A 16,159-nucleotide genomic window follows, 5' to 3' on the forward strand; every position below is an offset into this window, starting at 1 on the left:
TTAGTTGCACGAAGCACATCAAGACGGTACTCAATTTCTTGCCATGTTCGCGCTAGCATAGCCTTATCAATAATGACAGTGGCATCAGTGATCTTTTGCTTCAGGTTGTTGATGTCCAATGTAATTAAAAACTTTGATAACCACTGAGTACATAGAACAAATCTGATTAACATATCTCATCAATTGCTTTTGTAATAGATTTTTTAAATTGTAAAGAGACTTTGTGGACACCCTGTATATCCATACCATGTCAATATCGTGATATGAGACTAGCTATGAGATTTGGATAATGTACTATTGTGAAGCAAAAATTTGTTTTCTTCCTTGTTTTCAAGGCTGCATTACAGTAAAAGGATTCAATTTCCTGAACATATTAGACTATTCTAGCTGACCTGGTCTTTACCTCTATCTGCTCTGTCGTCATATCTAAATTATTAATTTCTATAAACAGGTAATAGGCAAAAGACAAGAAGTTGGTATTGGAAGCATTCTAGCTTCCACTTCCGTTTCTGCTGTACTCTGAGTAGCTGTCATTTGTAGTCAGAGTGGTTTTATGAAGGTAAACAGTTCATGTGGGGGGCAAAAAGGCAGGACACATTTGCAGAAAAGGTCGCCTGGACCCAAAACACCTACAAAAAGTATGGATGCTTGTGTATGGTGTGGAGAAATGTTCGACTTGTGTGATAAAGGAAACAGAAACATTTTCTGGCTACACTGGAAAACGCAAAAAATTTACCTTCACTCCAAGATTGCCACATTACTAATGACTGTTCATCAAAAATCTTGTGAGTAAATATATCTTATGAAAACATATTGCCACAATACTGATATGGAGGTTACTGTTCAAAGATACCATGATATTTGATTTTGTCCATATCACCCAGCCCTATAGTGTAGCACTGGCAATTCTTAGATTCAAATGTAAAAGTAAATGTGCGCTCCTACAAATATTTACACAAAACAAACCTCATCTCCATCCTGGGCTTCTGCTGTGGGCCCGTTGTGAGCCTCCTGAAGGAGGATCTTCTTCATCTTGCGGTACTGCAGGTTGTCCAGCTCTCTCACTGCATCCTTGGTCCTCAGGATGAGATCCATGAGCACAGATTCTGGACGTTCACGCTGCAGAAACGCATGCTGAAGAGGAGGATGATGGGGAGGGAAAGACAGGGTAATGTCAATGGAGAAGAGGAGAGCGAACAGGAAAACATACAAGAGAGGACAGAAGAACACAGGGAAAAACAATTAGCTGGAAAACAGTAAAGGCTGGCATAGAGACTATGGCCATATTTAAGTGCAGTATATTTTCTTCTAGTTTTATCATTCTGGCTGATGTATCACTGAGTGTTGGAGGGTGCTCTATTTGACTATCTAAATTTTAACAATGGAGCCTTGCTTTGGATTATTTTATTCAAGAGCAGTCACTGCACTTGAACTTGTCATTTTAAACAAAAGAAAGACAGCGCAGCGCACTGCGGTGCTGCCATACCCCAAGGACAAGTTCCATTATCAACAGTGAGTGCATTAGTGGGCTAACTGAAGGCTGCTCAGTTATGACAGATGCAGAATTCAGACCTCTTGAGTAATCATGTCTGTCTTATGTCTACAAAACCAAGCTCAGTGTGTCCACTGTACATGTGCACCGTTTGTGTGTGAGTGTGAGTGTGAGTGTGTGTGTGTGTGTGTGTGTGTGTGTGTGTGTGTGTGTGTGTGTGTGAGGAAGTAGAGGATTAGTGAATCAAAATAGAGGCTTATGGAGACAGAACAGAGAGCAAACATCAGAGAGAGATTTAACACCAGAAGGTTTGACAGTCTCCATCTTAACACAATGACCCTGCTCTCTCTGTATAGTGTATAGAATGCTTGTGTGTGTGTGTGTGTGTGTGTGTGTGTGTGTGTGTGTGACATGCTTACACCCAGCATGTCGTCAGAGTGCGGTCTATCCTGGGGGATTTTCTGAAGGCAAGAGTCGACAAAGTTTCTGAAGTAATCCGTCCTGCCAAATACAAACAGGACAAGATGAAGGGCCAAACAAAACAGATATCCATACTGTCAGTTTATAACAACAGTAAGCATCCTAATTTTAGATGCCAAGAATACAAATGTGTTGGAGGAAGGGCATGTCTGGTGTGCATCTTCACAGAAAACATAAGATAGTAAAAATTGCCTCCACCAAGCTGTAAATGGGTAATGTCTGTTGTTAACAAAAGTAGTTTACAGGAATATACAAAAGTTAAAGCTTGTGTATTTTGGTTCATGCTTCCCATCTCAAATGTTCAACTTACCAAATGTAACTTGAAAACTATGAATAAGTGTTTGTTTATATATGAGCACAAATATGAAGGTCTGCAATATTATTCTCTTTTTCCAAAGAGCCGTGTCGACTTCCACTTGCTTTCTAGAAAATCTGAGAGGAGCCATGCCCCTGAAAGGCATTTTTTTTTGCCAAGTACATATTGCTCTGCATCAGCGACTGTTGGTGTACTTCTAATTCTCTGACAAATTTAGTAACTTTTTGTATATTACAAAATCACTGGCATGTTTAGACATAATTTGCTTAGACATGATTTGACTGTTTGCTTTAAGTTGCTGTTGGTTAGACTTCTAGAAGTCACTTTTCATGCCCTTCCTCCAGAATATATCAGTGTTTCCCATCCTATTTTTGTTGTTTAGATTTGCAAAGTGGCTTGAGAGATATATTAGCCATACTGAGCTATTCATTTTTTAGTTCATGACAGTTGTTATTTTGCAACTGTTTTAGCATTTGGGACTTGAGACATTGGGGGTAAAAAAAGTAACCCCAACGTGTGTGTGTGTGTGTGTGTGTGTGTGTGTGTGTGTGTGTGTGTGTGTGTGTGCCTCACCATTCACTGGACTGCAGTGTGGGGCTCTCATTCTGCGCTATGTGGTATAAGGCACTCATCGCATTCATGTTAAACAAGGGAGGCTTCCTCTCCGCTGGGAACACAGGGACAATAGCAGACAGTTTAGTTTAGACAACAGCAAAGAGTCCAGTGTGCTTTATAATAAAAATGCCAAGATTTGCACACAGGTACAGGGCTAGGGGAGGCTACAAACAAAGTTTTAGCTGTAGGGTCGATGTCCATTTTGCCTGCAGAAACCCCTGGTTCTATGAAATCCGAAGTTCTGTTACTCTAAATTATGCTGGGATGTTTCTATAACAACAGATTCCTCACTGACACAAGCACAGAATCATTATGAATAATGTCTCTACATACACATGAGCGGTATGGTATTATTCAGAGTTAAACACTGTCACTAGCATTCCTGTAAATTTCACACATTTACATTACATTACAGTTACATTTATGACTCGATTTGCTTTACTTGCCATTTAATCTGACTACGCACATACTGCTCTAGTCCTCGACATGGTTAGAACTTGTACTAATTCTCAAATTTGGTTTGTGCCAAGTTTACACTCAACCTTTAAAGAAAACCATACTTAGTGCTAAAATTAAGTTTTGATCAGAAAAGGACCCAGACCAACACACACTTCACCAACCTAATTCTATACAGGTGATTCCTAAGGACCAGACATCCACTTTCCCATCATACTGGCCCTCATCCATAGCCAGAATCACCTCTGGGGCCATCCTGGACATTACAGCATTACAGCAAGAAGATGGAGGAGGGGTGGGGAATGGAGGGAGAGGCAAATGAAGAGGTTAAAAATGACAGAAAAGAGAAATAAAAGTCAAACATGTAAACTATGCCTCTGTATACATGAGAAAAGGGAGAAATTATGATAACATTTTGGTCAATTCAACATCTGAGACAGCAAAGTATCAGTATTTACTCACCAATATGGTGTTCCCACAAAGGAGTTGGCAGGTGAGGCAATGGAGGCGGAGCCAAAGTCTGCCAGTTTGACTTGGCCAGGCTCAGTCAGCAGGATGTTACCAGCCTTGACATCCCTGCAAAATAGAAAGCGAAAAACATGGTGATAAATCTGCAGCTGCTTCATGAGAAACAATGTAAGTGAGTACAAGAATGTAATACCACTCACCTGTGGATCATGTTGTGGGAATGAAGGTAGGCCAATCCCTGCAAAGCACCATGGGTAATTGCAGCAATCTCCATTTCTTGCAGGGGTTTTTTGTGAACTGGAGGAGGGCATTTGAGAAAATACAAACACCAGTTTATAAATGCTCACAAATTTTCACTCTTGCTGCTTATTCCTTTGGATATATGTAAATCACGTAAGCTAATCCTTTTAAAACATCTTCCTAATGTTCATTGTAACACCCTGGAAAGTAAAGTGATTACTGAACAGCTCACCTTCTAGAAGATCGGATGCTGAGCCCAGGCAGTACTCCATCACCAGCTACACACAAAGACCAAGATGGAATTAAGGGTCATAGTACAGTGTATATTCAGTGTAACAGGCACCTATAATATGTACCTTGCAAGTATTTGTGTGTAAACAGGTGCCTTACCCATGCTGTGTGTTCACGGAGGTAACAACCTTTGTATTCTATACTGTTAGGGTGCTGGATCCTCTGGAGAAACTTCACCTCCTTTATGATGTCCTGCCATTTCTATATGGAAAAGGAGGGACTTAAAAAAACAGGCAACATATTGCTTGGCTTTAAATTCCTCTGACCCTTATATCCTATACTGTGCGTGCATGTGCACAGGAGATTGTCTTTCAGTGTAAATCGGGGTAGGGTGGTTCTCCTCACACGCAGATTATGTGTAATCTGATTATAGCTAATCTGAAATCATGAGCAAAGTAGCCTGGATCTGAGAAGACAACGGCGAAAGTGAACACAGATAAGTGACCTTGGGTCTGTGAGATGCTGTGTGTGTTATTAGATGGATGCTAAAAGTGCAACAGCTTAGCAGTCTTGGAGCTGTAATGTTTATCAGGGCAGTCAAACACATGCACGCGAATCAACGAGGAATGTGAACTCACTTTTTCAATGCTTGCAAGAAGTAGAAACTGTTGATGTAACACTGTCAAAAAGGAGCAAGCCGTTCTGCTACCAACAAAATCCTGGACCCAGAACCAGGTAATCTGCAACTGATTTAGCACCAGGACCATCATCCAGCCGGACCTCGGCGCTGTCAGACATGGGTCTGCTCACCAATCAGAGAAGGCTATTTGGGGCCAGTCAAAACTTGCAGCAGGGTATAGCTGCATTTATGGGGGTGGGGGGGTGGTGGGTGCGTGGGGTGTGGGGGTTACTGAATGAGGGGTACTGAATCAGAGATGTTCAACCATAGTCCCACAGATAATAGCTTTGGCATAAGTCACCATCAATAATTCCTGGCCTCCCACCACAAATGCCTCTATTCACACACTTTCAAAAATACCAACTGTTATCATCCAGTCACGTATGCTCATTTACCCACAGTCTCTTGGTTGGTTCATGCACGTGGACACCAGGGGCATGAAGCCAATGTGAGGGCGTGACCAGGTGAGTTGGCTGGTTAGGAGGTGTGTGGCAGTTGAAATTTCAGTAACTGCAGACGGCAGACATAATGACGCACATCTCCTGCAATGACTGGCTGAGCGGAAAGGCAGGAAGGATGTGGTCAGGGAGGCAGGAATGAAGTGGAGGACTATCGCCTAGGAATTGTTAATTTGGAAGGAAGGATGGAAAAAAAGAATGCAACTCTGCAATTCCTGGGCATGAGTGCCCAAGAGTTGCAGACGTGGCTCGCACCAAGCCTCAGTCCTGATCGCTCACCCTGATCTTTTCACAGTGATGTGATGAGGGACACCCAAGTGGCACACCATCTAGAGCACACACCATGTAATACTAAGTCTAAGCTGTAGTGGCCTGGGTTCGAATCTCACACAGACCCTTTGCTGCATATGTTATCCCCTCTCTCTACCCTGTCTTTCCTGTCCCTGTCCACTGTGACTGTAAAATAAAGCTGAAATTCCCCAGAAATAATGTAAAAAAGGTGATGTGATGTGATGTGAATGGCAGTGTCCTGAGTTCTCTCCACTATAGACTTGGGTGACTGGACGGATGTATCTACTATTGGGCACTGACTGAGTCTATCACCGATTGTTTGTGTTTGGGCATTTTTTGCATGGTAGAAGTAGTGTAGCTCTTTAAGTGAAAGCCCAGTGTGTAGGTTGTGTGTGTAGTGAGTGTGTGGTCAAGAGCACAGAGTATGAAGTTAGCAGCATTACAGCAATGTGTGTACAATGTGTGTACAGTTTAGGCCATTTGTCAGTGAATAACTGCCACGACTCCTCAAGACCCAAGCCAAGATCCCATGTTTCTTGCTTTGAGTCTTGCTTTGGTATTTCCTTGTTGTAAACAGAGTTGTTCAACTTCTCTATGACCAATCAGTGGTGTGCAGTGTCTTCACATCACTTTTTTGTATCAGCTCTGCTTGCATGGGAAGTCAAAAGAGGTGGTACTTAAAACAGTACCAGATACTATTCCCAACTTCTGCCCAATGAAGAAAAAAAAAGTGAGTAGAGTTTAGTCAAGTCTAGTCAGTACCATGCAGTGGACTAGGGCCATATTAAGCTGCTACATAAGAATGGAAATCACCTGCATTATGTGATTTTGAGGAGAATTTTCTCAAATGAATAACACTGAACTGAGCTTGGTGCCAGTAAGGCCTAATTTCCTTCTTCTTTTTCGTTTGGTTATATGGAACAACTGGCATGGTATATTTTTTGTTGAAAAACTGAACCGACTTATTTCCTTGGTTATTAATCCAACTATTCTTGGAATTACTTTATCCTTGATACTGTGTTTTTTGTTTGTTGTTTTCTATTGGTTCATGAGAGAAGTTTTTGGTTTAGATACATGCTCAGTTGGTGGGAGTAGACTCTTTGACATTCAATTAAATTTTATCAAGCTTTGTACTGGCTCCCAAGCATAAAAGGGAGTTAAACCACTAAAACATACACCTAATTTCTGGTGTATACTGTCATATCACAGGTTAGTTTTACACTACTGATATGATGTTGCAAGATTAATCCTGCTCAACACACTACTGGTTCAGGCATTTGATGTATATGCTTGGCTAGGGAGCCAGTGTTGCAAAGCTACCATTTGTGGGATTATGACTCAACGCCTCTAAAATCAGAATCCCACCCTAGATGTAATGACAACGTAGTGCCACAGATCTTTGGTTGGCCCCAGATAACCTGGTGCTAAATCATTTTTAGGCGATCTGATTCTGGGCTAGGGTTTCGTACAACCACAGCAGTTCACACACTCACAGTTTAATTTGACATTAGTCCATTTTTTGGCACTGAAATAGTGAAAGGTCATGATTGCTGTTTTTGTCCAGCTCCCAGAGTATTGTGAATGTGTATAAAACCTTTCCAGTTTTCTAATCCCATTCCACAATAATGCACTATCAAGAGACAATGCTTTATTTCGCTGCACTTAAATTATGAAAATCAGCCACTTTAACGTCATGTCATTTTTGGTGATCAGCTACGTTGATGCTAGTGGTTCAGTGGTCCCCAAAATTCATGGCTTGTTGCATCTTCAAACAAAATTTTCAATGTATTTCTTGATTTTTTTTTTTTTTTTTAATGCTGTTGTTTCTATTTTTGATTAAAAAGATATTAAGAGTCTTTGAAATGTTATTAAGTGTAAACTGGAAATTAAATTATCTGTTATAGTTTAGTTATTCTGCTGGAAAGGTCATATGAGCCTTTCACACAGATAGTGGGGCTTCCTGTTTACCGTAATAGTCTATTACCTTGTCTAAACTTGTTGGCCCTCACCCTGTCTAACTCACTCAGCATCTCCACTGTCTTTAGAGCATGACTATACCAAGTTTGGTCCATGGCTGAGTCAGCCATGTTTCACATCTTGACCACAAGCTCTGAGATAAAGGATTCAGAGACAGATTTTAAATAGAATGCTTCCTTTGTGGAAATATCTTGCACAGTGTCAATGTTTAGTATTTAACAGTAAAAATGATGCCTTTAATCGGTCATTTGGTTCATCAAAACGGTCATTTGGGAAAATTATGACTACTGTGTTCTCTAACTCTAGGAACCAAATTATAATTCAAGGTGTGGGAAATGCACTTTTGGCATGCTGCCTAATCCTGAGAACCTGTGAGTGCAAAGACATGTGTGAAACAGAAACTAAGAGAAGCCGTGTATTCCCTCCCCTTTTTCAAATATTCAGCATGCAGGAAGAGGTGCAGGGGTGTAAGTATTTATTATCCAATCAATTACATTACACTTTACGATGAATGTAGAATTTTAAGGGAAATAAGCGCATCTCAATGGAGTGCACAATAGTTAGGATGCTCTCCACATACTGCAAAGCATCAATATCACCTGCAGAGTGTCTGCATTGGCAGTGTATTCATAGGGTACTCAACTGCACTGTAGTATCATTCTGTTAAACTCTGGATTGGGCATTCACATACATGCTTAGCTTGGATTGTGGCATGGGTGTTTATAACATTATATTCTGTGCTTCGATAAATATAATGGTCTGACCTGAGGACTACTGTGTGATTACAGTCTGCCATGTTGTTATACTGAAATCTCACCTCATTGGACTGTTTCCCACTGTAAGACATCTTCTTAATGGCCACCACCTCATTGGTGCGCACATCCCGTGCCTGGTAAACACACAGAGTGCACTGTTAGTACGCACTTCAGCCATAATGCACATTTCGTCCTATTCGCATCTTCTTCCTCTAATCAGTCAGAGATGTCACACCTCTATTTTTGCTTCAATTCATGCCCGTTACTTACTGCATAAAAAAGTAAAAGTGTCTTTACTGTACAAATTTAATTTTTGACAATAAATCTTGCCATCTTGGCAGTGACTCCTTTAGTCTGATACTGATAATACAATAATTCATTTAGATGATGTCACACAATAACAGAACAAACTGCTGGATTCCTAATGTATTAGTATCCATGGACTGCTGCCATATGATGTGGCACTATTTTCCTGGGTGTATTTGCACAGCCTGATGTTTTGTGTGTTTGTGTGTGTGTGTGTGTTTTTGTATGAACGTAGTAGTTGACATACAAAGTAGACAGCGCCGAAGCTGCCATGTCCAATCTCTCGGAGGTCGGAGAAAAGCTTCTCTGGATCTTCTTTGAAGAACAGCTCAGCCACCTCCGGATTCTTCAGGCTGCCTGCCCGTACAGAAGAGGGCATCCTGGTTGATGCAGTCCCTTATCACCCACGGGAGGGGGGCGGGACTATCTAGGTGCAGAGCTACGCCAGAGCAGCTGACGATTCATCTGCAGGAATGGAGGGGCCTGAGGATCCAGCACATGGGCACCTGGATGAAGAGATCAGAAAAGCTGGGTTACAAAGAGACAGAAGGAGAAGAGTGTGCAAACACAGGAGAAAACACTGTGATCCCTCAGTGGACAAATAACGTACAGTACTGGGAAGGGACTGCATCTGCTAAGCTGATGTGTGTTTGAAGATATCATCGAGTAAAGCCAAAGTCCAACCTTTGAGAGAAGAGGAGGGAATCACTGACAGATTGCTGTCTTGCCTATGTTTCAGCCAGGACTAGATGGAGCAAAGGTCTGACCCCTTGACAAAATGCTAGCAAATAGATGTGTGTATTGCTGGTTGGCAGTGTTTCAGGAGCAGAGTAATCCAAAAACATACTTTGATAAATGCAAAAAATATATACTGTGGCATACTTTTTCTTGCAAAAGGTAAATTCAGTAGCTTAAGTGAGAGCGCCACCAGAATTTAATTAAGTTGCTTTTATTAGCCAGCGCTCTTAGCCAGAGTGACGTAAAGGAATGTTGAGGCTGCAAACTAGATACATCTAAATGAGTTGGTCTTTACGTGAACATAGGAAAGTCCACAATTGCAACGGGAAATATCAACCCTGCCAAATGATTGTTTTGCTACAGAAAGTGTAATTTTCAGAATGTATACATCAAAATTGTGCCACGGTTCCTGGCATGGTGATTTTGAAAAGTGCAACTGCTGGGTGATATCTCTCTGTTGTGCCAGCTTCAAATCTGGCCAGAGCTGTATGACACATCATTCATCACTTATTCTCCCATCGTTTTTGTCTTTTTCTCCTATGAAGTATCAAATGAAGCGTAAATGCCAAAAATCTTGAGAAAAGCACAGCTTATGGGAGAGGCAACACAAGGTTCAAGTTCAGCCCCCCTCAAACAACAAAACAAAAAACAAAAAAACAAAACAAAACAAAACAAAAAAAAACGTGTTGCGCAAAGAAACAGGAGGGGCACTCAGTCAAATCAATTTTCTGCCCTGTCAATATCTTCCTGATGGGTCAAAAGGACATCAGCTGTGAGAGGAGAAAACAGAGGGAGACCGGTTTGGGGAAACTGGATCAATCACAGTGACTCATAGAAATTCAACTGAGTGAATTCACAGGTTCCTATGTTGTCCCAGATATACTGAAGTGTGTGCAATGGGCAACTGGGCTGAGGAAGAGCCTCTTGTTCTTTGAGGCATGGAGGTGGAAACCTACCACACTCTTGAATTTGCATAAAGATTCAATGAAAAGAGGCAAAGGAAGGAGTTTGACTTCACCCTGATATTAATGAGATCATTCCTGAATTTACGCAACAGTATGTATGGAGTTGTCATCTTGGAAAATGGGAAAATGATGAAGGAACTGTGTCTGCACCCCAGGGAGATCCTGATGCTATGAAGTGCTCCCTTGTTAATACAACCATGCTGGGCAATCATAAAACCTACTGATTTCCATGAGAATAGTGTCATGTCATTTGACTAAACTGACCATTATTTGAGGGGGTTTCTACCTCAAACTTGACTGATACCAATGAATATATGAATATGATATTTTAGTCAGATTTTAATCATTGATTTTGCAAGAGACGACATAGACTAAAACTGAAATTCAAATATCTGTCAAAATGAATGCTGTTCTAAAGTGCAGACTAGACACTATGAGATAAAGATGCAGACTCATCAGAAATTAATCGCCTCACATCAATAGTTGTGCAATAACTGCAGATATGTAAGCTAGTGGACTGCATGGGCAATACAAATACCTGTGCACAATAATTGATTTCATGTCCCCTGATATATGTCCCCTGGTGGCCTATTGTCGTAATTAACTTGAGTTGCTTTGTGAGTTTAAATAGAGGGCTTGAGGATCAAAGGGTTTTACTGTATTATGCAGAACGATTGTTTTGGTTTATTTAGGTGAGCATGCATGTTACATTGTGTGCACATGCCATATTTTGCACAATATTCTGAAGGAAGAAATGCTAATAAGTGTATGCATGTGTGAGAGAAAGAGAGAGAGAAGAAGAGATAGTGATATTGTGTTAAGAATTTCAATATTCTCAAGGGGCCGAGCAACATCGGCAGCAAAAACCACTCTGATATCACACTTATTCAAGAGAGTGGGTGGGTGGTGATGGTGGCTAGTCAAGAGTCAGAAATCAACAGTGGATTTTACTTCATTATAAAACTAAAATGAGCTTTGACTCAGGGATTTTTTGCGTGTAAAAAGATGTGCTGAAAGGCTTTGGCTCATCTCTGACAAGGGAAATATCACTGATCTAAATAAACTGATCAGTTTCCAAGCATAGCTACAGCAGCAACAGCAAAATTCTCATGATAGCATCATGTTGTTGTGTGTCACTCTGGTGTTGTAGTTCTCTGTACTGTTATCTTGTTACTGTGCACATTAAATATATTGTAATTACACATCCTCATGTCTCTGCTCAACTCAACATATACTAACACTGCTTACAGGTCCACAGTGTCACAGGTACTAACATATTTAGGTTATTCTTTGGGAAACAACCAGCATCTGTACACATAAGTAAATAATCACAATTCGCCTAGGTGATTACCTATTGCTCTGTCTTTTCGCTTCCTCACAAAAATGCTGGTGGCAATTGTGGTGTTAGCTACTATCAACACTATGATCAAATAACTTTACCCTGCCACTAGGGCTGACTACTTAGATACTTTTATGGCACTGTCCGAACTGCTTCAACACTTCTTAGTATCAAAAGATTCCATCGTACTGAAATTTGGAACTGACTGTCATTTGGTACCAAATTTCAATACCTGAGGAATAAATTTCACCAGGGCCAGTGAGCCAATAAGCATGCAGCATGCTTGTACCAAGATCTAATAATGCTGGTGATTGGGTCTCTAATGTTACACATTGTAGAGGCATGCAGAAAAACACTATGTTACACCCAGAGACATTATAAAACTGACTTTATAGCAATATTTTATAAAACTGGTATCGAAAAAACGTATGGTTAAGGACCCTGTATGAAAAATTTCAGAACAATACCCAGCCCTAGATGCAACAAATGGCAGATGATAATTGCTGTCAGTGTGCTAACCATCCCAAAATATCTTGTTGCTGCTGTTTTTGGACTATTTTACAACCTCCAAATTAACTGTACAATCTTAGAAAAAATACAATCAACAAATGCTACCACTGTCAGGATGATGTATAGCCTCTATCACACAGGTGGTATTAAAGCTGCGTTTCTCAAAAAAAAAGAAAAAAGAAAGAAAAAAAAAAAGGATGATGCTAACCACCTCAACACCCCTCCCCTAACTCCTGGTGTCACTCTGGATGCCACTGTGGAGCTCAGTGGCCATCCTGTGGTGTTCTTTACAGAAATGTTTAGGTCGTACATTTCTCACTTTGATGCTCAACACACCGAGATCGATAAATTCCACTGTCACATATGGATGGAATGCCACATCAAACTCCATTCAAAAATTCACAAAATACACGCTAACTTTGTTATCAACAAACACACACTTCTTCTAACTTCACTTATGACCTATTATAAATTATTAGGGCCTTGTGGTAGAGTGGTAGATTTGGTAATGACAGTGACCCACTAAGCAATCTCAGTGGCCCTCAAATTGATACACACACACGCACGCACGCACGCACGCACGCACGCACGCACGCACGCACGCACGCACGCACGCACGCACGCACGCACACACACACACACACACACACACACACACACACACAGGAGGAGGTGGGCATGTTTGTTGATAAGCAACGAAACATGAACCAGATTTTTAAAAGGAATGTGGCAAGATGTTCTCTCAATACAAGAGAAAGTAACATCAGGAATCCAAGTTGCCCAGCCTCTCATTCTTTTACCATAAGAAAAAATTAAATAGAGAGGGTACTGGAATTGGCCTGTGTGTAGGTTTGTAGCGGACTTGGTAATATTGGGGAAGTGAGGGTGGGGGGTCAGCTGACACCATTCTCTTACACACACACACACACACACACACACACACACACACACACACACACACACACACACACACACACACACACACACACACACACACACACACACAATGAAACAGAGCATTGAAGACTGAGTCACAAGGCTGATCTGGAAGAGATGGACTGAAAGGCGTGCATGCACATGCTATCACAATGAACAGTGTGTTCAAGAAATGCACCAAAAGTTGTTTTGCTTTAGTGCTCTAGAAAATGGATTCTCCCCTGATGTATTATGTGAATTGATTTCCTCTGCACTATAAAATCACCAAGAACTAAGGGCCTAATGAAGAGGAAACCACTACAATGTGCTGAGTAGGAGGGGTGTGGGGGGTGGAGGGGTGATGGTGAGAATTAATAACAAATAATGTAATACTTTATTGATCGTCATGGTGAAATTCTCCTCCCGCGGCCCCCTTGCTTGAAGGTGGGGATTCAGTGTTTACTCAGTTTGCTAAAGGACATGCCAACAGGGCGGATCCTTGATGAGGCGGGGGCTTGAACCTGTGTCTTCAGATTGAAGGGCAGTGTCCCTACTTCAACTCACAAAACTATTTATCAATTTGCCAGACAAAAGAAAAACGGACAGAAAAAATCTAATATCTGTAAAGGAGAGAAACATCAACAGAACAGACCCTCTGACTATACGCTCATCTGAGACATGCTAATTTAACCATATTGGCTCCTTTACATTTTTGCTGATGAAGTTATATAACTACAGCATGACACGATTCTGTGACCATCATTTAAAAGCATCTATGATTAAATTTTATTTTTTCTGAATAACTGATTTGGGTGTCCTACATCTTGTTTAGGCCAGCTGGAATGATAACTATGGGTGTTATGCAATTATATGATTTATTAGTTCTAATTAGGTTATTTTTCCTCCAAAGATACCCAGCAGCAGTGTTTCCTCTGTATTAACTTAGCAGTGGGGCATCATCACCACAAAAGAAAATGAGCAATTAAAATAAATACTGAAATAGTCTTACTATTGTCTAAAATTAAAATAAGTGTAATCCACATATTTTAGAAGTAGTCCTAATGATTATGATGATTTTAGAAAATAACTCTAGCCCGCACTCTGTTTTGTTTTGTTTTTAAACATAAACCAAGGAAGTCCTATACTCTTTGTAAAAAGTGCAGATAACCAAGGAAAAAGGAAACTGAGGCACTCCGTCTTTAGGTAAACATAATTATTTTTTAGTGATTTTTTTTTTGGAGCAAGGCAACTGACAGACCTACGCGGCCCTATAATATGCAAGCAGCGCTTCCTTTCTCTCTTTTTGCAAACTTTGTTTTGTTTTTATTTTTATTTAGAGCTGCAACGCGCACGCAGTTCTCACGCAGGGCGTGTGTGCCCAACATACCTCTGCGTTAAACGCTAAGCAATTCTCCGTCAGAACACTATGGGGCACGTTTTTTTTCTGCAGACCTACTTAGACCCTGTGGCGTATGGTCGCTTCCCTTCCTGTTGTTGTGCCGGCAGTGCCATTTTTAAAAGGAGCAGCAGTAGATCCAGATCCAGCATGATACAAACTTTCCAAACAATTTGAAATCAACTGATGAGTCGAGATGCGATCACAGTAGCAGTTCTTTTAAAAATGACACTGCCGGTACAACAACAGGATGTGACTCCGGAAGGGTGAAATGCCGGAAATGATGTGGTTTGACGGGCCAATCATAGCTCTTGTTGTCAGTGGGGGGCTGCGTTGGGGGCTACGCGGGGTCTGCGTAGTTACAGTTTTTCGGAGGCGCGCGGCAAGGCTCTGCGGCGGTCGCACAACCCCCGTAAGCTTCGCACAACCCCCGTACACTCCGCTTACGCAGAAGAATAATCCGGCCTTTTGTCCTCATAGCAGGCAAGAAAAAAATTCCAGGGGTAGAACAGGGAAAAATGGAAGAAAATCTTGAGGACCACAAAGAGAGGGGACCCCTTCATGGCCACACAGATGTGCAGCAAGTGCCGACCCAATGTACAAATATGGGACAAAACCAGAAGTATCACCCAAAGCACTATAGCTGTATAAAAATAAATAGGAAACACCAATGAGCTGCGATTATAAACGAATATCCACTGCATTTCCATCTCGATATTACAATTTATTGTGATATTTTTAAAATTATCCTCCAGATTGTGGACATAATGTTTCATGAAGCTGGTATTATTCTAAAGGTCACAATGGGTCATTTTATACAGTGATGTCAAGTTTCAAAAAATGGTCTCATTACAATGTAATGGCTACTATAGGGGCTAACATCATTACACATGAATAAAATTAGGCTCATTGAAGACAAGAGGCTCAGCTTTCCAGTAGAAGAAGACTGTTACAGCCCCAGTATGCAGAAATACAACATTTTAGAATAGGTGAAAATAACACATTTGTACTGCACACAAACAGCTGCATAGTTTGTGCCCCATATTGCATGGGATTAGCACAAGGTGGGCATGTCTGCAAAGGGTGCCCCATGGGTGCCCAGAGAACCCTTTTTCCTTCAGATATCTGGAGGTCAGAAGTCAAGACCCCTTGGAAAATGGCTATGCCAGTTTTTTCCCCTCACCAAAATTTTTTGTTGGCCGCCTTGCTGACAACCTAACATGACATGCTTGGTACCTACGGATTTATTGGGTCATTTAGTTTCATATGATACCAATATCTTTACTCTAAATCAATTCAGTAATTTTAAAAAATGACTAAAAAATATTTTTTAAAAAAAGAAAGAATTGCAATAATAAGTGAATCATTTTTTTCCCACCCCAATTTCTTTCAATTTCATTCAGCCATACCACAGTCACGCTCTCTCAGTGTGTCTATAGTGCATGGACGCGTGCACACGCACACGCACACACACACTCACACACCAACACAGTGGACAGGCCTCAGCTAGTATACTCGAATGTATGTACACT

General features: G+C 41.0%; 1 protein-coding gene across 5 annotated transcripts in view; it reads right to left on the minus strand.

The window, feature by feature from the left end:
• taok1b (TAO kinase 1b) overlaps positions 1-16,159 on the minus strand; it is a 38,444-nt gene that overhangs the window by 16,519 nt on the left and 5,766 nt on the right. For 4 of the 5 annotated variants that reach the window (XM_030069649.1, XM_030069646.1, XM_030069647.1 and 1 more), the window contains exons 2-11: positions 9,012-9,270; positions 8,521-8,592; positions 4,458-4,559; positions 4,300-4,345; positions 4,028-4,124; positions 3,822-3,935; positions 3,524-3,615; positions 2,862-2,955; positions 1,912-1,993; positions 961-1,134 (exon numbers count right to left, since the gene is read on the minus strand). In XM_030069649.1, coding sequence (XP_029925509.1) covers positions 961-1,134; positions 1,912-1,993; positions 2,862-2,955; positions 3,524-3,615; positions 3,822-3,935; positions 4,028-4,124; positions 4,300-4,345; positions 4,458-4,559; positions 8,521-8,592; positions 9,012-9,143 — 1,005 coding nt within the window. In that variant the 5' untranslated portion in view covers positions 9,144-9,270. The remainder of the gene's footprint in view (positions 1-960; positions 1,135-1,911; positions 1,994-2,861; positions 2,956-3,523; positions 3,616-3,821; positions 3,936-4,027; positions 4,125-4,299; positions 4,346-4,457; positions 4,560-8,520; positions 8,593-9,011; positions 9,271-16,159) is intronic. The other variant, XM_030069650.1, reaches the window with a different exon arrangement.

This window comes from Myripristis murdjan, chromosome 14 (assembly GCF_902150065.1).
Source record: "Myripristis murdjan chromosome 14, fMyrMur1.1, whole genome shotgun sequence".
Lineage (NCBI taxonomy): Eukaryota > Metazoa > Chordata > Actinopteri > Holocentriformes > Holocentridae > Myripristis > Myripristis murdjan.